Below are 22,783 nucleotides of genomic sequence, written 5' to 3'. Positions count from 1 at the left end.
GGCCTGGTGTCTTGATTTCCTTCCAGGGGGGCGGGGTGTGGGGAGCTGTGGACATTTCACCAGCTAGTGTTTACTCCTTACCTGAGGACCACTTCCTTCCCTGTCCCAGAGCCCTTGCTCTGACCAGCCCTGCAATCCGCCTTCCGCAGGAAGAGTTAGGTTAGATCAGAGACTACCACATTGCATACCTGACTGCTTCCTTCCTTCCTTCCTTCCTTCCTTTCTTTCTTTCTTTCTTTTTTAATTTGTATTTTATTTTTACAGAGGGAAAGGAAAGGAGAAAGAGAGGAAGAGAAACATCAATGTGTGGTTGCCTCCTGAGTGTTCCCCACTGGGGACCTGGCCTGCAACCCAGGCATGTGCCCTGACTGGGAATTAAACCAGACACTCTTTGGTTCACAGGCCGGCACTCAATCCACTGAGCCACACTGGCCAGGGCTGACTGCTTCCTTTCTACAACAGCTGATGCCCAGGCCCTATCTCCAGCAATTCAGCATCCAGCATTTGTGGTGACTCAGGAATCTACATTTCATAAGCTCCTGGGAGCCATGGCTTTGGTCAGCCAGTGGGCAGCCAGAGGTCCTGCACTTGGAGGGAGGAATAACTGTAGCACCCAACTAGGCCCTGGATGCTCCTTGGCACAGCAGCCCCAGCTCCATATCGGCTCTGGTCGGGGAGAAGCAGAGCACTGTGGGGCCCAGTGGGCCTGCAGCTCTAGTCCGTCTGCCACTCACCTGGATTTCCCTTTGGTAACATTGACTCCCAGGGATCAAGGGGTATATCATCTACTCTACCTTCCCTCACCCATGTGACAAGTGAGGACCCTGCAGCCCAGAGAGGCACAGGGACCTGTAACGGTCATCCAGCGAGTCTAGGGGAAAGCAGAGCCACGTGGCTCCCAGCGAGGGCTCTGTCTGATGGACCAGGTCCACGTGAGAGTAATTTCCAGTTCTCTTGAACCTCAGAGGCTCCAGTGACCCACTTTCTCTCCCTGATAGGAATGGAGGCTCAAAGCCTGGTGGCTCTCAACTTAGTGGGGCTATCCAGGCTGGAGCTGCAGCCAGAAGAGTGATGCTGGTCTGGGGCAGGAGGGGGTGCTGCAAGGAAGTGGAGGTGTGAGCTGTCGTGCTCACAGGAGGGACAGCTGCTATCATGTCCAGGCTCCAGCCAGAATGTCGGCAGCTGTCCTTGCTCCACCCAGCCACTCCACAGCCTCCCCACCTGTGCCCCAGCTTTGGCATTCCCCAGACAGGCCTAGCATTCCAGAGATGGTTTTGGAATTCTGGAGATGCCTCCAGTGGAGGCCAGAGCTGGCAGAAGACCACAGAGAGACCTGGGGGCAGAAGAGGTGGATCCCCTAAGGCCTGCCCTTGGGAGCTGGAGAACTCAAGGATCTACATGTGTACCCAGGAATGATGATATCTCAGGAGAGGAAGCAGGGCTACAATGGGCAATACCACTGACCAGTGTGCCATTTCATGGTTTAGTCACCCCTACTATGTGCATGGCACTGGTTGGATGCTGGGACCCTTCGGAGAGAGACCCAGTTTTTAATTTTGTGGAATTTATAGTCACTTCAGAAAAGACAAAGAGGAAGGTGAGTACAGTGAGGAAACCAGCACAGTGCTGGAATAAGAATTGTAGAGGTGTGGTGGCCATGGGATAGAGCAGTCTGGGAAGGCTTCCTGGAGGAGGTGGCACTGAGCTGAGGCCCAAAGAACCACAGAGAACCAGCTGTGGGAGGGCATAGGGAAAGAGACTGGAGCATTTCAGGAGCAGAAAGGCAGCCTCAACAGCTTTAGAGTGAGAAGGCCTGGTGGCTCTCAGCACAGTGGGGCAAGAAGGGTGAGGCAAGCAGGGTGCAGGGAGGTGCATGGATTCAGGGAATATTTGGAACTAGCAGGATTGAATGTGAGGTGTAAGAAAGTAGGGAGTCAAGGATGATCTTTCATATCAAGGACAAAGCTGCATACAGAAGCCTGGGGGAGGCACAGGTTTCTGGTGGTGGGGTATTGGAAAGTGGAGGTTCCTTTTTTCCTTTAGACTTTAAAAAAATTAACTTTTATTTAATTTTTTAAAATTTATTGATTTTATTCTTTAGAGAGAGAGAAGGAGAAGGGGAGAGAGAGAGAGAGAAACATAGCTTTGTTGTTCCACTTATTTATGCAGTCATCTGTTGTTTCTTGTATCTGTGCTCTGACAGGGGACTGAACCTGTAAGACAGGGGCGTATTGGGACATGACTCTAACCAACTGAGCTGCTGGCCAGGGCCTACATTTTTTTCATTTTTCATTTTGAAATTCCAAACTTGCAAAAATAGTACAAAGAACTCCCATTTGCATTTCACCCAGCTTCCCCAAATGTTAACATCTTAAGCAGCCACAGGACAATGAGCAAACCCAGGCCACTACTAACTCATCTACCGACCTCACTCACATATGTCAGTTGCCCTACTAAGACCTCTGTCTGGACCAGGGTCTGCCCCAGGATCACACACTGTGTCTTGTCATCCTATCCACTTACTTCCATCCAGTCTGTGTCAGTTTCTCAGTCTTGCCTCATCTTTCGTGAGGCATCTTTCTCACCTTACACTTCCACTGTCACTGGAAGTGTAAAGGCCGGTTATTTTGTAGAATCTCACATGATTTGGGCTTGCCTGGGATTTCTTCAGGACTAGATTAGGTTGTGCATTTCTGGCAGGATTATCACGGGGGAAATGGAGAGTCTTTTGGTCCTTGTGGAAGTTGAGATGCCTCTGGAACAGGATGTGGGGATGTCAAAGCAGTGCTGGAGACAAGAAGAGAGCAGAGGGAGAGCTATAAACTCAGGTGTCCTCAGAGCAAGAAACGCTTTCGCAGCCCTGGCCCTGGATGACACTCCAGGGAGAGGGTGTGTAGAGAGAGGTGGCCCAGGACTGCGTGCTGGGCATCCCACACGGGCAGTCTCGGGGAAGAGACGTGGTTGATGAAGTGGGAGAGACCCTGGTGAGTGAGGAGCCTCAAGAGCCAGGGGGAAGGAAAGAGGCATGAAAGACAGAGGATGGTCTTGGCCTTCGGGAACTTGGAGGCCCCCGAGGCCTCGGCCACCTGGACATAAGGGTTTCACTGGAGCAGTGGGATGGAAACCTGGCAGGAGAGGACCAAAGGACTGAGCAAGGTAAAGGGGAGAGGGAGAGTGTGGACAATACTGGTGAAATTTTGCAAATGCTCAGGAAACAGAGAAATGGATGGGAGCTGAGGGGAGATGGGAGTCCAGGGAAGCTCATTTAAGGAAGGGAATCAGGGAATGGTCTGTATGCTGATAGGAATAGTCCAGTGAAATTGAAAAGGGGTGATCCAAGACGCAGGGCAGAGCTGCGGAGGGTGAGCAGAACAGGCTTCTGGGAGTGTTTTAAGGGTCTGGGTGTTGCACTGGGCCTTGACCCGAGCTGGGCAAAGAGAAAAGGGGCTCAACGCACTGAGGGAAGAATTGTGTCAGTGGGGATACTGGGTGTAGGAGTCAAGTCCAGATGAAGGGATGTTCTGAATGGAGATGTAAAAGGTCACATCCTTATTGGTGGTGACTTGCAGGATGGGTGGCTGAGGTGGGGAGAAGAGAAGGGCGAGGACCTGAGAGGCCAGGGAGCAACCAAGGTATGTGAGATGCTGATAGAATAGGGGGAGGAGGAGAGCTCTCCATGAATGGAACAGGAGGATAACTGGGCCAGCTACAAAGGGGGTGCCTGGGCGGGGTGGGGAGTAGGCTGGCTAGTGCCTTAAGGAAGAAGTCCACAGGGAGGGAGCCCTATGGGATTGTCCCAATATCTCTGTTCCAGAATGAGGTTTTTGGGGAGGGGCTGGGGCATCCCTTCCTTCTGAGCATCCTCCCCAACAACCTGCCCCCCCCCACCATGGGAGAGGCTGGGCTGTGATACTGCACATATCTGCCTGGTAGTACCTGATGCATGAACACACATCACACAAGCTCCCATCAGCATATGGCACTGAGCTATCAACCAGTTCCGATTGTTTTGCTTCCTTCACTTGTCTCCATTCGTTCTGGGCTCTGTCATCCTTTGCGTGGATAGTGCTTCCTTTATGAAGCCTCCCTAGATTTCCTCCAACATCTCCTGAAATGTCTCTGACTGGAACCTCTCTCACTGCATCTGCCTCTTCATATTATGATTGCCTGGTTATTGCCTGCTGCCCCAAGAAGCTGCGATTTCTCCAGGGTGGTCCTGCTGACCTGCAAAGGGCCTGACAGAGCCAGCGACTTTGGGGCCTTCCGCAGTTCCCACTTCGTCCATTAGATGGCACAAAATGCATGTAGCTGGGTCCACGGATTGTCAGGGGCACCTTTGGGTCTATTTTCCATCTGCAGCCTGTGAACAGGACCTTTCCAGAAGATCCTTTACTTTCTTCCCAAACTGGAAAACTGAGGCCCAAAGAAGGAGAGGAACTGCCTGAGGCCGCATAACAAATTAACCTTAGATTTTGGGCTCCCAGCCCCTGGCTCAGGCTGTGTGGAGGGGGCTGCTCCCACATCCTGCTCTAGTAGATCCAGGCCTCCCCTGCAGCCTCAGCTGGACCACGTCTGGCTGAGCTGAGACCCCCATGGTGAGCTGGCAGGCTGAGAGTTGGGCCTCTGCCTAGAGCCTGTGGCTACATGCTGGTTGAGGGGCTGTCCGGCTCAATCTCCAGGCAGATATTGGCCCCTGTCCCAGGCTATCTCCTGAAACATCTTTCCAGGGAGTTGGAAGCAGAGGGGCGTCACCCTTCTGAGGGACCAGGATATAATCACCATCATGGCAGTCCCTGCGCAAGCACCAATTTATACAGTCCGTTACACCCAAGGTGACTGGTCCCTGGCCCTGGAAGGAGACGGAGATCCAGAGAGGGAGGAAGGGCTTTGGCCAAAGTTATTCAGTGGAGTAAGAGACAGGTGGTCTGAGGTTTGTCACTGGCCTCCCTGAGTAACGCCTTGTGCAATTCCAGGTCAGAGCGCCCCCTGGGAGGAGCCCTGTGTATACCAGGGGGAGGTGGGGGCAGGGAGACAAGGTTCAAGTTCCTGGGTCCCTCTCATGCTTACTCAAGGGGCCCGACCTCTTTACCTTCCAGGGATGAGATGGGGAGGAGAAGTGGGGTCCAAGTACCAACCCCAAGGGCCCCAAAGCAAAAAAGAATCCCAGGAAAAGGCAGGGTTGATGGGGCCTGTTTTCCACCTGCTGTGTTGCCTGGGGCTAGTTCCTTCCCTCTCTGAACTACCAGTCTGAGACCACAATCTGAAGGCTTGGGCTGGTTCATCAGGGAGGCTTACTTTGCAGGAGTTTCTAGAATTCTGGGAGTTCCAACTCTGGCTCAAGGGGTAAAACTTCTTTGCTCCCAGGGCCTCAGATTCTGAGTGTAGGGGCCTGGGGTGGGGTGGAGTGGCAGCTGTTGGGGGACACAGACAAGAACTACTATAGGACAGGGGGCATGCAATAGCCCCCTCACTTGCCTCAATTCAGCCCTTTAGTCTCGTCTCCTCCATGTCCCTCTCTGTGGTTTTCTTGCCCCCTGGATCTGAGCTCAGCGTGGGGGGGTGGGGATGTTAGCGCCCCAGCTTCACCCTCACTGTGGAGGGATTGTACGTATAGGGCCTATGGGGCAGGGGGAGATTCTGGGAAGAACTCACCACTCCTTGAGTAACACCCTGAGCCCTGGGTCTCAGGAAGGGATTGAATGGCTGAGAGAGGCAGAACAATGGGAGGGTACCCTGCCCAGTGAGCTAGGGTGGGGCCCGGAGACCAGACATTTATCTCTTGCCCATCTCAGATCTGTGAAGTGTGGCAAACCTCAAGCCTCCAACCAAAACATGGAGCTCCCTCAGCTGGAATGGCCAGCTCCTCCCGTGTCACCTCTGTACCTCCCTGTACCCCCCTCCCCACACACACGGAAGCTGGGGAGCCACCCTAAACACCCTGTAGGGAAGTTGGGGAGCCAACCCAAGGCCTCAAAGGGCTGGACCTTGCTGGTATCAGAGACCGGGGCTTAGAGTCAGTTTGTGTGTGGGGGTGGGGGTTGGGGGGGTGTCTCTGTCACAGCACTGGAGGGGCAGAGAGCAAAGGAGAGCCCAACCAGACCCTCACCCAGCCCTGTAACCTCTGATCTCCGACTCCTGACCTCTCTTCCAGGTTATCTTCCCCCTGACATTTTGCTAGAGCCTGGAGACTTGGGTTTGTGGATATTTCTGTGTAAACTACCCACACCGCAGCTGGGAGTCTCCCCAATGGGGAACCCAGGAACCTGGGCACCAGCCAATCAGAGGCGTCAACCAGGCTGGTCAGGATGAAGAGAGTCAGTGCAGGTGCAAAGCGGGCTCTCACCCTTCCCTCCTCCTCCGTCTTCCTGGCCCTGGACGGGGCGGAGCCATTGCCTTATAAGTGGCAGGGCTGGCGGCAAGAGAGCAAACTTCAACCAGCGGTGGGACCAGAGGGTAGCTCCACAGGCAGCGTGGTGCCCTCGGTCCCCCAGCATGAGCCCCTCAGCCTGGGCCATCTGCTGCCTTTTTGGGGTCCTCCTGCTTCAAGGGAGCAGATCCAGTCCCGGCCCCAGCGTGCCCCGCCTGCGGCTCTCCTACCGAGGTAGGGACTATGTGCCCTGTTCCTTTGCTTGTCCGCGGGAATCCGGGTTCCTGCAGCACCCTCAGCTGTGGGGGCCCCCACCACCTGGGCAGTCTGTTTTGCCAGCTGGAGGGATGCAGTCATTCCCTGCACAGCCCATGGGAGGGATTTCCCCATCATTCTCAGGGGATGGTGTTCCTCTGGCTGCTGCCAGAGGCACGCACTGGGGAGGAGGCAAGGGACAGTTCCTGGAGGCATGGCCAGGGTGGAGGTGGCAGAGACAGAGACACACAGAGGAAGACCTGACGGACTGTTGAGAAAAGGAGAGAGACCAATGGAGATTCTGAGCCTCCTCAGCAGAGATGGGCAGAGAGATGGGGATGGGCAGACGGGGCAGGTCTGAAGGAGCGGTCTGCACTCAGGGAGGGCTCCTTGCCCAGGGCAGATTTGGGGAGCAGGATCCCGCCCCCCACCTCCTCACTCTGCAATGGGGCCCCGCAGCCTGTCCCACAGCCTTCTCCTCCCACACACCTGCCTCTTTGCAGCCCACTTCCCAATGCTGGCCTTACTTCTCCCTCTCCATCCCAGCCCAGGAGTTCCTCCGTAGATCTAACCTGATGTGTTGTGCTGCAGCGGGCACAGGCCTGCTCTAAATCTGTAGAGACAGGACACAGGAAAAGTCCCTGAGACAGGCTTTCCACAGATTCTTCTTAGGGAGCCCAGAGGGGTGATCACCTTTCCCTGGGAACCCTAGTGTAAGGGGGAGACCCAGGGTCTGGGGAGTATGAAGGGGGAGACAGGGCTCCACTCTGGAGAGTCTGAAAATGGGATCTGGCACGGGGGAGAATGTAGTCCTGCCCTTGGAGCTCTGGTTTTGGAGGGAACTCAGGCCATAAGAAAAAGCCTAAATAGGGCAAATCCCTTCTAAAGCACTATCAGTCATGGAGGACTTCCTGGAAGAGACTGTTGATGAATTTCAAGATGGAGTGGGTGCTGAGCCGAGGATGACCCCTTGGGCAGGCACAGGATACTTGGACTTCCCAAGGGTGGCCAAGGCCCCTTCCCACCCTTATGGCTATCTGACCCCTTACCTACCCAGCACCCCCCAACTCCCTAGCCCGACCAAGGATTTATTTCAGGATCCTGACTCCTACAACCAGCGCCCCCAGACAGCCTCCATCCATCCCTAGGGCTTGGGTGGTGAGGGTCTACGGGGGAGAAAATTCCCTTTAGCCACATTCTTGGACCAGAGCCAGGAGCTTGGCCTGGACATACCTAGCCTCCCTCATACCCAGGCCTTTTCCAGGTGTTCGCTCTGCAGGGAACCCTCTCCCCTGCCTGCCTACCTACACACTACTCAGACTCAGCCACCCTTCCCCAGCTTGCTGCCATAAATCCTGCCAGGGGAGCCATCTTCCCTGGGGGTTGCGTAGAACACAGATGGGCCACTGGGAGATGTGAACTGAAAGACCGAGGGCTAAGGAATTGGGGGATTAGAGTTGGCCCCTGGGTGGGCCATTCTGGGTGGGGGTTCAGAACCCCTATCCCCCTCCCCCAGGAGCCATTTCCCAGAAGCCCTCTAGCAGCCCTGTGAATGGAAACACTTTCTAGATGTGTGTGTGGGGTGAATGCACAGCTGGGACCCCCCACTTCTACACCTTGGCTGGGGGGCCCTAACCCCCTCCCTCACTCCCTCGCAGACCTCCTGTCTGCCAACCGCTCTTCCATCTTTCTGGGTCCCCGGGGCTCCCTGGACCTTCGGACTATGTACCTGGATGAGTACCGAGACCACCTCTTTCTGGGGGGTCGGGATGCCATCTACTCTCTGCAGCTGGACCGAGCATGGACAGACCCCAGGGAGGTGAGCTGGGATAACTGGAGAGAGGGTCGGTCTGTCTGAGAGCTGGGCAACTCTGGGTGGGGGTCTGGATGGAAAAACTGAGGCTGTGAGGTCAGGGGTCAGCCAGACTGTGTTTCAGGTCCTGTGGCCGCCGCAGCCAGGACAGAGGGAGGAGTGTGTTCAAAAGGGAAGAGATCCTTTGGTGAGTGCTCTCAGGAGTGACGGTCCCCAACCCTGCCCAGCACCCCAGGACAGCCTGTGGCTGGCCATTCCTCCAGCTGCCTGTACTGGGCTCATTCGAAGCAGACACGGAGGGCTCTTGAAGGTCCGTGAGGAATGTCACCCTAAACCCCCAGAGCTGACCAGCCAGGCAGGGCTGAGCCTCAGAACCCGAGGAGACGGTGAGCAACCCCTCACCCCTGCCCCTGTCCCCGCCAGATGGAGTGTGCCAACTTCGTGCGGGTGCTGCAGCCTCACAACCGAACCCACCTGCTGGCCTGTGGCACTGGGGCCTTCCATCCCACTTGCACCCTCATCGTGGTTGGGCACCGTGGGGAGGTGAGACTGGGGCAGGCCTCAGAATGGACTGGGAAGCAGTGACATTTCCTCCAGGCTGCCTGAACACTCCCCATTGAGCCTGGGTCAGGGCAGAGGTTTCAGGGGCCTGAAAGGCGCCTTTGTGCCAGAGAGCTGACCCCACTGGCCTGGCTCTGAGTCAAGAGTGCCTTCACCCACCCCACTCTCCAGCTGCACGCAAGGGCCACTGCCTGTTGGGGGGTGCTGGCACTACTTTCCCAGGTGACACCGTCCCTCCCTCTCCCCCAGCATGTGCTCCACCTGGAGCCCAGCAGTGTTGAAAGTGGGCGGGGGCGGTGCCCTCATGAGCCCAGCCGTCCTTTCGCCAGCACCTATGTAGGTGGGTGATGCCCAGGTGTGGGTGGGCACAGGGAGGGTGGGAGCGGGCTGATGCCATGGGGGAAGGATGGTGGCTGGGCCCTCCTCCCCTAACTCTGCTTCCCAGGTGGGGAGCTGTACACCGGCCTCACTGCCGACTTCCTGGGGCGCGAGGCCATGATCTTCCGGAGTGGGGGTCCCCGGCCGGCCTTGCGTTCTGACTCTGACCAGAACCTCCTGCACGGTGAGACCAGGGGCCTGCTGAGGGTGAGGCTGGCTGGGGCCTGCATGCAATGGCTGGAGGCAGGAGGCAGGAGGGGCAGCCCATTCCCTCGCCACCCCCTGGGACTCCAGCCTCCAGTGGGGGACCCCGTACCTCTTCCCCATCCCCGTTGTGTTCAGCCACCTGTCCCCCCTGGAAGGCTCCTCCACCAGCTCCATCCTATCACTTCCCCCCACCCAGATCCCCGGTTTGTGATGGCCGCCCGGATCGCTGACAACACTGACCAGAATGATGACAAGGTGTACTTCTTCTTCTCGGAGACTGTCCCTTCACCAGACGGTGGCCCAGGCCATGTCATTGTCAGCCGAGTGGGCCGTGTCTGCGTGGTGAGAGCTGGGAAGGGGCAGTGAGGGGCTTCCGTCCTTGTTGTGCTCCTCTCCCGCAACCCATCCCCGCCCTCAGCAGCAGGGAAGAGGAGGTGAGGGTGCAGAGCCAATGTCCATGCCTCTCCACCAACGGGTGAGGGTGGGGGTGCCAGAGGAGGGGCCTGCCTGTCCTCTGGGACCCAAGGCTGTCCCTGGTCCCTCAACCCCCAGAATGACGCTGGCGGCCAGAGGGTGCTGGTGAACAAATGGAGCACTTTTCTCAAGGCCAGGCTGGTTTGCTCGGTGCCTGGTCCCGGTGGTGTTGAGACCCACTTTGACCAGCTGGGTAAGCGCAGGGTCAAGGGCAGGTGTGGGAGCGGGAGTCAGGAGGGCTTTGGGCCAGTGAGTGGGGGACATTGGCAGTGGCCTTCTGTCTCCCAGAGGACGTGTTCCTGCTGTGGCCCAAGGCAGGGAAGAATCTCGAGGTGTACGCGCTTTTCAGCACGGTCAGGTGGGCACACTGGCCTCCCCTCTCCCTGACCCAGGCCAGGCCTCTGGACCACAGGTCCCTCTATTGAGCCTCTGCCCTCAAACCCCAGCCTGGCCCTGGGTCCCTATCTCTGTCCTGACTCGGTGACTCTGTGGCTATGTTTTCTGTCTCCCTCTCTTTACCATTGCCTGGGTGTCTTTGTTTTCTGTTTCTGCTGACAGCAGGCACTGTCGCCCTCTGCCCTGCCCAAAGAGCCAGCCCACCCCCGTCCCACCTGTGCTGGCCACTGGGCCTGACTGTCCTCTCTGCCCTCTGCAGTGCTGTGTTCCAGGGTTTTGCAGTTTGCTTGTATCACATGGCAGACATCTGGGAGGTCTTCAAGGGGCCCTTTGCCCACCAAGATGGTCCCCAGCACCAGTGGGGGCCCTATGGGGGCAAGGTGCCCTTCCCCCGCCCTGGCGTGGTGAGTATGTGACTCGGCCAAGGAGGACGGTGGAGCAGATGCCAGGAGGGCCGTGCGTTGGGACATCATTGTGTCTGCTGCGTGCAGCTCCACAGCAGCTCTGAGCTGGGGGTCAGGGTGCAGCGAGGCACTGCACCGAGCTCTGACCACACTGAGGAGCCTCTCACACAGTGAGAGCAGTCCCTCTGAGGCTGGCATGCCCAGATGGTGGGGCGTGGAAACAGGCCGGGGCGGGGAATGTGCGACCCCAGAGTTCCAGGTGCTTCCTCTGCCGCTGCCACAGTGCCCCAGCAAGATGACCGCGCAGCCCGGACGGCCCTTCGGCAGCACCAAGGACTACCCAGATGAGGTGCTGCAGTTTGCCCGAGCCCACCCACTCATGTTTCAGTCTGTGCGGCCTCGGCAGGGCCGCCCTGTCCTCGTCAAAACCCACCTGGCCCAGCAGCTGCGCCAGATCGTGGTGGACCGTGTGGAGGCAGAGGACGGGACCTATGACGTCATCTTCCTGGGGACCGGTGGGTGGGCTGAGTAAGGTGGCTGGAATGGGGAGGTGTGCTCGTCCCCAGGCTGCCCTTTCCTCTCCTATTGACCCCTTCTTCCCTGCCTCAGACTCAGGTTCAGTGCTCAAGGTCATGGCCCTTCAATCTTCAGGCTCGGCTGAGCCTGAGGAGGTAGTTCTGGAGGAGCTCCAGGTGTTTAAGGTGAGTGAGGAGGGGGGCTGATGGGAGGGGTCCCCTCAAGCCTCACCCCTGGGTCTAGCCCTGGCTATAGGGAGGCAGGAGCAAAGCACAAGAGCAAAGACAGGAGGGGCCTGTCTTTCCCAAACTTGCAGCCAGTGGGGGATGAAAGTGACCACATTCCCCGCTGCAGAGGGCTTGCTGATATCTCTAAATGACTGAGGGGCCTTCAGGGAAGTCTGTGAGCTGAAAGTTGGGGGGACCCAGAGGGGATGGCCAAGGCGTGCACCCCCTGGACAAGGGCCTGATAGGCACAACTCCCTCTGAGGGGGTGGCTGAGAGCCCAAGTGCCCAAGGGGTTCTAAGGGCCCCTCTATAGAGTCAGACAGGTGATGTGTCTGGGGGACTGTCACACCTCTCAACCTGGGATGGGCGATTCGTGACAGCTGCTTCATTGCTGGGGAACAGGGCTGTGTGTGGGGGACACCGGAGATTTGTGCTTCTAGCCAAGCTTCCTGCTTGGAGGCCAGCCAGGGTAAGGGGACCTTTCTTGTAACCTGACCTCTGGGAAAGACTGTCCAGCCATAGTTGCACTGACCCAGGCTGGGAGCTAGGTGGCCCCCACTGGGAGATTAAAGGAGGCTGAAAGCAGGGGGTGCAGTGGAGACCTTTCCAACACCCCTCTCCTGATACCCTGCTCCTTCCCAGGTGCCAACAGCCATCACTGAGATGGAGATCTCCGTGAAAAGGGTAAGAGCAGCCGCACCCTCTTCATGCCCCCTCCCTCCCTCCCCTGGCTCGAAGCCTCCTGAGCACTGCCTGTGTCTGCTGGAAAGCCCCTGCAGCAGTGCTGGGCTGCCTGACTAGACCCTGCAAAGAGGGCTGAGAGTGCAGCTGGGAGCTGAGGTTCCCGTGCGTGAAACTGGTGGGCAGTGGGAAGGCCTGAGTAAGTGAGGTTGTATTCAGATGTGGGAAGATCCACGACAGGCTTGTTCCTTAGGGGAGGCAACAAAGTGCTGGAGAACAAAATCCACATTTGAAATCAAACAAGGGAGTCACTTCTTAGAGGTCTGCTGTGTCCTTTTGAAAGGGGCAAATACCATCTTGCCAAGTTTATCTGCCTCAGTTTATCTTTGGGTAAATCCTGACTTTGGTACTGGGATTGCTTAAAGCAGAGTGCACCTCTAAGGTCAGGGGCAAGTCAGGATAAAGGCCATTGGGGTGCAAGGCAACGGTCAGAAGCAGGGTGAGCCTGGGGCGAGCCCAAGCCCCTCAGAGAAAAGTCCCAGGCCTGCCCCATCCCCTACATGTCCTAGCACAGGATCTGGTGTACAGCCTGTGGGCGGTTAACATTTTGTTTCTGTGAGTGCACCCAGGAGGCTCTGGAAGACTGCTTAAAAGTGTCAGGGATCTCAGAAAACCCAAGGAGGCTGAGTGCCTGGCTGCTTCTGGAGAAGCCCAGGCTCACTGTGGGCTCTACCTGGGTCCCTCTCCAGCAAATGCTGTATGTGGGCTCGAGGCTGGGTGTGGCCCGGCTGCAGCTGCACCAGTGCGAGACCTACGGCAGTGCCTGTGCGGAGTGCTGCCTGGCCCGGGACCCGTACTGTGCCTGGGATGGCGCTTCCTGTACCCGCTACCGGCCTGGCACCAGCAAGCGACGGTTTCGCCGGCAGGACATCCGTCATGGCAACCCTGCCCTGCAGTGCCTGGGCCAGAGCCAGGAAGGTGAGTGGCAGCCACTGGGCACCGGCTGCGAGGTTCCCAGTCACCCCATGGCCTGGGCTCAACCCTTTCGAGGTGAGGCCTCAGAATTGTCCTGTTGTGAACTTGTCCTCAGTTTCCCTATCTGTGTGGCTTCTGTCAGTGTATAGGTGTACGGTCTTTGGACAGAGTGACTTGCTTAGGGACTGATGGACACTGAGGTCGCTAAACACTGCCGGGGGCTCCTGGACTGTGGGAGTCAGGGGTCCCACATGTAGTTCCTGAGCTGAGCCCACCTCTGCCCCCCTGCAGAGGAGGCTGCAGGACTCCGGGCGACTGCCACGGTCTATGGCACGGAGCACAACAGCACCTTCCTGGAGTGTCTGCCCAAGTCTCCCCAGGCGACTGTACGTTGGTTCTTGCAGAGGCCGGGGGACCAGGGGCCCGACCAGGTGAGTGAGGACACTGCCTCTAGTTTGTACTGGCCCTAAGGTCATATCCTTCCCTGGACCCTAAGTCCTGAGTCCCAGAAAGGGTCTCTGAGGGGAAGCTGCCAAGTTCAATGGAAGAAAACTGTGCATTAGGCCCCTTGGGTGCCTGGAAGGAGGTGCCCCACTCCTGCTATCTGGGCATGTCCCGGCCAGACGTGCTTGGAACTCCCCCAGTGACAGGTAGCCCACCAACTCCCCAGGGCCTGAGTGGAGCTCTGGGAGGTAGGTGGCAGACACGGAAGAGAAGGAAGGGGGTCTGCGCCCTCAGGGAGCCCCTGTGCCTACACACATGGCCCACCTTTGCAGGGACCTTTTCCCCAGGGGTTCTCAGTATTCCTCTGCCTCAGGCTTGTGTTGCTGGCCAGGGGCCATCACCTCCCAACCCCTCAGTGTCCGGTATCACACTTCCTCCCTGGAGTCCCACTGTATGCCCAGGCCTTCCTACCCTATCTGGAAAGGTCTGTCAGCCCCAGGGATGGCTTCTGTCTGGGGCCTGAAGATGGGCGTGGGTGGGGCAGGGTGAGAAACCATTCTCAAGAGCTCCCACAGGCTGGGGAGGGAGGGAGTGGGTTGATTACAGGAGGGGCTCTCCTTTCTGCTTGGGAACTGGGGGAGGCCAGCCTTGGGCCAGCTGTTGGGCTAGGCACTGAGAGACTCCCCCTGGGGCCAGGGGCAGGGGAAGCAATGAGATGAAATTACACTGCACTCACTGCCCTAGCAGGCCAGCTTCAGCATGCAGACGTGTAGACTAAAGCCCAGACAGCGACTGGGCCAGAGTCAGAACAGCACTCTTACCTCCCACACTGTGACGGGCACTCAGCCCACCCCCAGCTGGGGCTGCGGGCCCCTTGCTGTGGGGGAAGTGAACAATGTAGACCATGTAGAGTGAGGGGAATTCTAGTCCTGGGGCTGGGGTTACAGATCCCCCTGAGTAAAAGCCCATAAATACCCTCTTACCCGCTGTGTTCAGTGGGATGTGTGCCGGGGCTCCCCAAAGCCAAGACAGGTGTCCCAGAGCTGTGGCTAGGGGAGAAACCAGTAAAACTTTTGAAAAGTCCCCTTTGCAGGCCATGTCCTGGGTGATGGGAAAGTGAAGCCCTGCCTGAAATTAGCTTCGTCTCAAGGAGGCTAAGCCTACCAGGCTGCTGGTCCCTTCCTGGGAGGGGGAGAATGGGCAGGGGAAGTGCCTGAGTACTGGGCCCTGAGATGCACATTTGGAAAAGCAGGGTGCAGAGAAGTTGATGGTGTGTGCCTTGCTCCAGCTGCCCCTCATGCCCTCCTGGTATCCGGCAGGTGAAGACAGATGAGCGAATCCAGCAAACGGAGCAGGGGCTGCTGTTCCGCAAGCTCAGCCGCCTGGATGAGGGCACCTACATCTGCACTACGCTGGAGCACGGCTTCTCCCAGACCGTGGCCCGCCTGGCCCTGGAGGTGATTGTGGCTGCACAGCTCAAGAGCCTGCTCCATAGGGAGCAGAGGCCAGGGGAGCCCCCTGCCCGGGGAAGCCTGGCCTCCACCCCACCCAAGGCCTGGTACAAGGACATCCTGCAGCTTATTGGCTTCGCCAACTTGCCCCGGGTAGATGAGTACTGTGAGCGCATGTGGTGCTCCTCTCGGAGCAGGGGCAAACAGGCCAAGGGCAAGAGCTGGGCAGGGCTGGAGCTGGGCAAGAAGGTGAAGAGCCAGGTGCAGGCCGAGCGAAATCGGACACCCCGGGAGGTGGAGGCCACATAGAAGGCGAAGGAGGGGGTGGTTGGGATGGGCCAAGTGGCCCTAGTATCAGCTCCTAGTGTCTCCCACCCACCCAACTAAGGCAGAGGGGGCCAGCAGGCTTGATCACCTCTTAGAGATGGGAGTCTCTGCCTCTAAACCCCTACCAGGCCACTTAAGAAAAGGCTAGGGGCCTGATGCAGGGACCCCATTCCTGTTCCCTGCACCTTTCTGCTCTTAGTTCCAGATGGAGCCAGCACCCTCTGGCCACTGGCGATATCAGTGGGCCTGCTGTGTGTTCTCAGAGGTGGTTCCCAGAGCACATTTCTGGTTGTGCCCAGAGGCAAGAGGACTGGGAAGTTCTTCCCCAGCTGCAGAACAATGGCCATTCTGAGTGACCCTTAGAGTGGGCTTGCGGTTGCCTCCGAGGAGGCAGTGGCACGGGCCCTTAGACAGCCAGAGGAGGGTGGAGTTGCCTCTGAGCTAGCCAGCACCAGTGGAAAAGACCTTCACTGACTGAGCTGGGGAGGGAAAGAGGAAGTTCTGAGAAGGTAGACCCCTTACCCCCACCCACTTTGTGCCCTGATATCTTGGTGGTCACCTGCCACTGTCCACTGCCTGTTCTTCATCTTGGAATCACAGAAGCATAGACTGCTAGAGTTCCCTGCAACCTGGGGGCGAGCTGGGTCTCGGGCCCTATGTCATAAACCAGAGGGGCCTCACAGCCTGACTCCCCTTCCCCAGGCCCCTGAGCTGTCAGGCCACGTTTCCTGGGATGCCTACCCCTCCTGATAGTATCTCCCTTCCCCACCATCGGGGTCTCCATGCTGATGAGCAGGGTAAGGATGGGTTCTAGGAGAATGTCAGCTCCATCTCTGTGGACTAGAGATGGGGAGAGGGGAGCTGGGGAGGAGTGGGCTGTCTTTCCCAGGGCAATGCAAGCACACCCACAGCTTAGGAGGGTGGGAATGTGGCAGCCCTGAGAGCAAGCTGCAGCTGGTGGGCAGGACCCGGGAGGGGTGGGGTAGGGCTACACCCAGGGACACAGAGGATTGAGAGGCATTCGAGATGGGGAGAGGGTGGGAGACCCTAGGCTGGGCTGTGGGGCCCAGAAGCAAGCATGCTTAAAGACTCAAGATGGCATCAATTAGCTCAGGAGCCCCCGGGAAGGCCAGATGTTTTCCATCCTGCAGTTGTTGGTTTTTGCTAAATAAGGGTTGGTTGCAGATGGTTCATGTATGAAGCCTTCTTTTTTATTTTTTTTTTCTTTTAAGTGGAAAAAGTTGCTAAGAACTCTAGGTTGTGCTGGTTGTTGGGGCTGTGGCTCAGGTGGCCAGGACAGAGGCACTCTGTCTGTGAGTGTAGGCAGGTGTATCGCCATCAGTGGTAATGCCTTTCTGAGCTGGGGAGCACAGCAAGGGGGGGAGGACTAAATGAAAAGTTGTTCTCAGCCTCCCTGAGAACATGTTAGTGATGCACAAAACTGACAGGAGGGAGACAGGAGCTTCAGGTTCCAGAGTCCCTCCACTGAAAAACCAAGATGAATAGGAGGGAAAAGTCAATAGAAGGAAAGACAGGGCTTCCTGTCCCACTGAACTCAAACCCAGACTGTGCTGCCTTGGATTCCACCTGGGCCAGCCCCCTCACCCCCAGCTGGAATCTGAAATGGGCCCTCCTTCCACCCTTCGCACAGTCAGTGAGCCAGAAGAGCTGAGATGAACCTGACAACACTTTGGGAAGCTGTGGCCTGGGTTGCTATGGCTGGGCTGTGAGCGGGTAAAAGAGAAGAGGAGGACTGTGGGCAAGGGTGCTGGAGAAGAAGGGAGGGGGTGATAGAGGCCACGGAGGAGGGGCAGAGCGAGTGCGCAGAGCCCCAGGAATGGTGTCAAAGCTGCAGCCAGCTCTGCCCCTCTGCCCAGGGAAGGCAGGAAGAAGCAGCCAGGCCCTCAGGGGTCTGTAGTATGGACTCAGGCATGGCTGGCTCCAGGTAGGGTCTTCGGGGAAGCTGCTCTGGAAGACGGAGGGAGGAGCTCAAAATCCTGAACAGCTAATACCTGCACTTGGAAAATTATGGACAGATTCTACCAACTCCCAACCCCCATGGTACTATGTGTATAACCCCTGGAGATGCCTCTATGTGTGAATTCTATTTTTGTATTTGTATACTGAGATGGGCTTTGTGGATTCTCTGTCTTCAGAACATACTTCCTCTAATTACTATTGTTACTTTGTCATGACCACCCCTGAGCTCCAGTGAGGGTAGCACAGTGGTCTACCGCACAGAACCTACAAGGAAGGGAATGAAGTTAATATTTACATCACATAATTATGTATTGTATCTGCATATTTCTGTACTAAATTGACTGATACCGTCTGTGTGAACTGGAAATGAAGAGCCTTCCCCATCCGTTCCACAAGGGAGAAGGCCTCCCTGGGTGGTATTTTCCAGAAGGGAGGGTGGGCATTAAGGGAAGGAAGGAGTCAGAGGGCATTGTCTATGACGCTGAGGTCGCTTATTAAATTAGGAAGATCCTGTGCCTTGGGCTTCTGAGATTGACTTTCTGGGAACTTCAGGAAGATCTCGAGCCAGAAAAAAACTTGCTGGCAAAGGGCAGCTGGGCACGTAGGCAGCTCTGCTTCTTTTTCACAATAACACTTGACATTTGTGACAGCAGCCCTTGGCCTGGTGCCTGTCTTCATCCCAAACCACATACCAGCGTTTATTAAGGTCACTGCGCTCGGGGGCCAGGCTGTGCTGTGGGGGCTGCGGTTTCTGGGAAGGAGGGGAGGCCCCCATAGTCTGGCCCACTGGGTGTGCTGCAGAAGGCTCCCACTCCTTTGTGACATTATGCTGCTGCCCAAAGAGCGGCCTGCACTGGTGGTGGAGGGAGGTGAGAAAAGGTGGGCCGGACATTGCCCTGCCTCAGCAGAGAGACTAGCCTCTTGCTTGGATGGGCCCCTCAATCCATGTGATAGACTAGGGGGGCTTAATAGGTCAGTCATCAGTCCCATCTTGCAGCCTGGGGCCCCTAGATTTGTCCCCTAGTCTCTGCACAAACACTCAGACCGGACTAGACCTGTAACTCAATCGCCCCACTCCAAGCCACCATCACCACCGACACACGAGTCATGGGCGTGCTCACTTGGCACAGTGCTGGGCTGGGAGGGTTGTTCTAATGTGACCACCACAGCCCCCTTTGTCCCTCACGCGGCTCTTCCTGGGGCACACAACGCCTATGCTCCCACCGTCACTGCGCCCTGCCTTGAAGACCCCTTGGGGATATGCTTCTCCCTGGCCCCCCCTCCTCCCTCCTCCCATCTTCAGCCTTATTTCCTGCCTCAGGGATTTCACTGTATCTTCCTCTGCCAGCTTTTTCCTCTAAGTCTCATACTTCCCCTGGTCTTTGGGTCCCTGTTTTATGATTTCCCAAACACATTTAGAGCTGGAAAGGTCTTTGTTAGAGGCATTAGTCAAGTGTTTTTCAAAATGGTGTCCCGTGGAACAATTATCCTGCAAAAACGGTCCAACAAATCCAGGGATTTCTGCCTCTTTAGCCGCACGGGGCTGTGCACTGCCTGCTTGCCTGCCTTGTGACATCCCCAAGAAGCCCACGATGATCTCTTTTTAATTTGCCTGCCTACTGTGTGCTATACAGTTCTCCAAAACATTTGGTCCCCCCTCCTTTTTCCCCACGGGGCAGCTACCATGTCACGTTTCTACTGTTTTGAAGAGTGTACTTTGGGAAATTGCTGCTGAGATTCTTCCCCTTAAAATGTAAGATTATTGGCCTCTGCCTTCGAAGCCTGTGAACTCTGGAGGGCCTGGCCTCCCACATGAACAGTCACGACTTGGCTTCCCACGGCCTACACCACAATAGGACCTGCCACTCAGGGCCAAGCTGCCAGGCTGCCAGGCTGCTGAGCCTTGGGCCTGGACAGTGCCCTCCACCCCTGACCTGCCTCCGCAGCTCACTGCCTGCTCCCCCTGTGTCTGACATGGCTCTCTGTGGAGGGCCGGGGTTCACCCCACACCTGTGACTGTCCTGCAGTCCACAGACTAGTTTCTGAGAAAGGGTGGGGGGCATGCAGAAGGCAGAGTAACGGAGGGAAACAGCCCTTTTCTCTCTCTCAAAGGGCTTCTGTGCTTCCCTTTCACTTGGCTAAGCCCAGTTCAGGTCCGGACTTAGAATCTCCCAGTTGGAGGAGCGGGTGGGCAGCAGCCATTAGGAGCCTGGCCTGCCCCCTGCCAGGCTGTCCTCTCCAGATGGCAGAGGCCCCAGATGTAGTGAGAGCTGGGTGGACCCTGGAAAACTTGCTTGCATGCTTCTGCTAGCCCAGCAAATTGAAGCTTTTTCAGCCAGCCAAATCTCCTTTTTAGAACTAGGAAATACTCCAATTTCCATCTGAGTTAAGGATCCACCCCAGCCTTACCCAAGTCCTGGTCTGCAGGGGCTCCTGCAAGGAGAAAGTTCAGCACACACTGAGATCAGATCCCCAGGGTTTTCTGAGACTTGGCCCTGGCACAGGGAGAGAATGAATGGGTGGGGCTAGGTTCGGATATAATACCTGATAAGGGCTCGGGGATTGTTGGGCCCCCGCCCTGGCTCCTCTTCCGGACTCACCTACACCCCTGGCACAGATGAGGAGGCCATAGCTGCTGTGGCCCTGTGCCCACTTCCCACTCCGGGCCCCTGCTACCTTTGCCACGGGTATCACTGCTGGGCCCCTGTCCCTTAGAGATTATGTCCTAATGAGGTCTTTCACTTTCCATGTTGTATTTTCATTAAGGAAACTCCTGGTTCTTCAACACAGTCTTAAAAAAAATCATTTTCCACTGAGGATGGGAAACACTGCAGTCTCCAGGGAGGGGGCCCTCAAGAAACGGCTGTCCCCGTCCTCACGCCAGGCCAGGAGCAGCAGCCAGCAGCTTGTACGCAGGACTCTGCTGGTGAGGGCACTCCGGTGACTGACTAATCTGGACTTCTTTCCCCTGAGGAGGAAGATGACTACAGTGTACCCTAATCTATACCAGCAAGGTATGATTCACTGTGATGAGTGGATATCCCATTGGGCAGAGAGAAGACCAGGGCAAGGGGACATCTGTGGGCTGGTGAGGATTCCAAAGTGAAGTGGAGTCCAGGTCTCTTCCATCAAATGGAGGGGACCATGCTAAGGCCACTCAAAGCCCAGACTGTCCTGTTAGGAGGACAAGGGGGACGAGCTCTGCTCTCACAGATAAAGGTATAGTAGAATGACATGGCAGACCAGCAGCTTGCTTTATGGACATGACCTCATCTGTTCAATCTGCTTGCCCACCACCCCCCTCCACCAGCTGATAAGAATCTGGTGCTGTTTCCTGTAGTCCAAGGGTCTCAGACAATTGTGTGAACCGCTGGCCCTACTGGAAAGGACATTGTTCAAGAAAGAAAAAAAATAACACACCAGCACAAAGCCAGGGCAGGACCTATCTAAATGTAAGGGACTGTTTACAAATCCATGATTTCCAAGAGGGAAACACAATGGGGAATTGTTTTTGGTGAGGCTGGAGTCCCCTTCAGAATGCTTCTGGAAGCTGGGGATGGCTTTGATGGCCCAGATATGTCTCAGATGCTCTGAGAGGGATGGATGCCGATGGCGCGATGCCTTCCTGTTTGTCAGGCAGACATACAGGGCAGGATCAAGGCACATGTTTTACCACAGATAAGGGGAGGAGTTCTGGGGCCTTACTCCGTCCATCTGGGCCTCATGCTGTCCCATTGCTCAGGGACCCCAAGGCTGGAGGGAGGTTTGCTAGGGAAAAGGGAGGGCAAGTTTTTTTAATTTCTTGAAAACATCAAGTCTTTGCTTTATGACTTCAAATTTCCACGTTGCTTTTTGGGAAAAAAAAAAAAAAAAAAGATGTACAAGGCACGAGACATTTGCAAATAGCTGACTAACTTCTCTGGAATGGAGCTCCCTGGTTTATGAACCCTTCTCACACCTTGGGGGCCCATGGTGTTGCAACTCACCTTCAGCCAGCCTGGGAACACACAGGGAGCTGCTGCAGTGGCCCTGGGGCTAATGTAGGTGCTGTTTCTCTTAACAGCCTCCCATCCTGCTCACAGACCATTAAAGCTTTTAAACTACCACCCAGCCCTGGTGTTGTCTCGAAATGCCAAGGTTGTAGGTTTGATCCCTGGTTTGGGCACCTACAAGAATCAACCAATGAATGCATAAATGAGTGGAACAACAAATCAATGAGTTTTTCCCTCTCTCTCGCTAAACCAACAAACAAACAACCCATCCCCCAGTGGCAGCAGTGTTAGTGTGTGTGTGTGTGTGTGTGTTTGTGGTAGGAGGGCTGGGCAGAAGAGCAATGGCACCATATCGCCCATACCCCTTGGGACTGGCGGTCCCAGTTTTGGGGTAGGAGGAGGGCAACTGGGGTTGGGAGGGCTGCTTTGGGTATGGAGAGACCATGAAGGCAATCCTGTCTGAGGATCTGACCTGCGATGGAAGTGTCATTAGTAAATCTCATACTAATCTCTAAACCCAACAGGAGCACAACTCATGAATAAACTCAATCAGATGTGTTTAGAACAAATGAAGAGCAGTAAATCCTGTGCATCTCAAAATAGAAGCAAGCTTTTCATTAGCAGTTCTCAACCTTCCAGGTCTAAGGGATTATAATCTTCCTCCTCAACATGCTAACAGTGCCCTCTGGTGTTTGAGAGGAAAACAACAGGCATATGAATACACTGGGTACAAACACACCTGACAAGTCCGCAGATGTCAAACTGCCTATGAATGTGGTGTCCTGAGCCAGACACCATGAGGGGAAGGAAGTTTAATAAGACAAACAGAGCCCTGCCCATAAGGGGCTTCCAATCAATGGGAGAGACGTATCCACAACTGTAGGACCAGATGGAGAATGGACTGTAAGCAGAGTCCAGTGAGAATACCTAGGAATGAAAAAGTGGACCTTATGGTGGGTTCAGAAGGCTGAGGACAGAAGTTAGGGCTCTTCAGACTGTGCACCCCATGCTGAGGGCCCTGTACTCCCGGGTAGCCAGGGCAGAGTGCCCAGGGGTGGGGTGTCCTGGGAGATGCAGCTGTATGGAACCACATCTGTGGAAGGCCTTGGATGCCAATCTCAGCAGGGGCCATCCTAAGTGAAGCGCTAACAGATGTTTTATGACAATTAGCATAAGGGAAAGGGGTGGGTGTGTCAGCAACACAAGTGGACATAGGCAGCCAACCATGCAGACAGAAGGCCTTTGCTGCCGTCCTATGAGGCGCAGGCATCTGAGCTGAGCACTGGCAATGGAATGGAGAAGCAGGCAGACATTTGAAAAACAGTCAAATTGACA

At 56.1% G+C, this 22,783-nt stretch overlaps 1 protein-coding gene across 4 annotated transcripts; it reads left to right on the top strand.

The window, feature by feature from the left end:
• Positions 1–6,429: 6,429 nt before the first annotated feature.
• Positions 6,430–21,578, top strand: SEMA3G (semaphorin 3G). Of its 4 annotated transcripts, XM_045832315.1 has the most exons (18): positions 6,430–6,601; positions 8,281–8,441; positions 8,560–8,622; positions 8,859–8,978; positions 9,246–9,336; positions 9,442–9,558; positions 9,778–9,923; positions 10,134–10,248; positions 10,344–10,413; positions 10,711–10,855; positions 11,139–11,370; positions 11,465–11,556; positions 12,241–12,282; positions 13,029–13,257; positions 13,546–13,685; positions 15,018–15,155; positions 16,179–16,273; positions 20,223–21,578. In XM_045832315.1, exons 1-17 carry the CDS (start codon positions 6,493–6,495, stop codon positions 16,224–16,226), a joined length of 2,058 nt encoding a protein of 685 aa, XP_045688271.1. In that variant the 5' UTR covers positions 6,430–6,492; the 3' UTR covers positions 16,227–16,273; positions 20,223–21,578. The 4 variants fall into 4 exon arrangements, with proteins under 4 accessions (XP_045688271.1, XP_045688272.1, XP_045688270.1 ...); XM_045832316.1 differs by lacking the exon at positions 16,179–16,273 and having other exon boundaries at positions 20,223–21,577; XM_045832314.1 differs by lacking the exon at positions 20,223–21,578 and having other exon boundaries at positions 16,179–17,969.
• The last annotated feature ends 1,205 nt before the right edge of the window (positions 21,579–22,783 follow it).

The sequence above is a fragment of the Phyllostomus hastatus genome, unplaced genomic scaffold (assembly GCF_019186645.2).
Source record: "Phyllostomus hastatus isolate PE091 unplaced genomic scaffold, TTU_PhHast_1.1 phas_contig_16, whole genome shotgun sequence".
Taxonomy (NCBI): Eukaryota; Metazoa; Chordata; class Mammalia; order Chiroptera; family Phyllostomidae; genus Phyllostomus; species Phyllostomus hastatus.
Note: the sequence above shows the minus strand (reverse complement) of the source record. Positions and strands in the feature narration are given on the sequence as shown.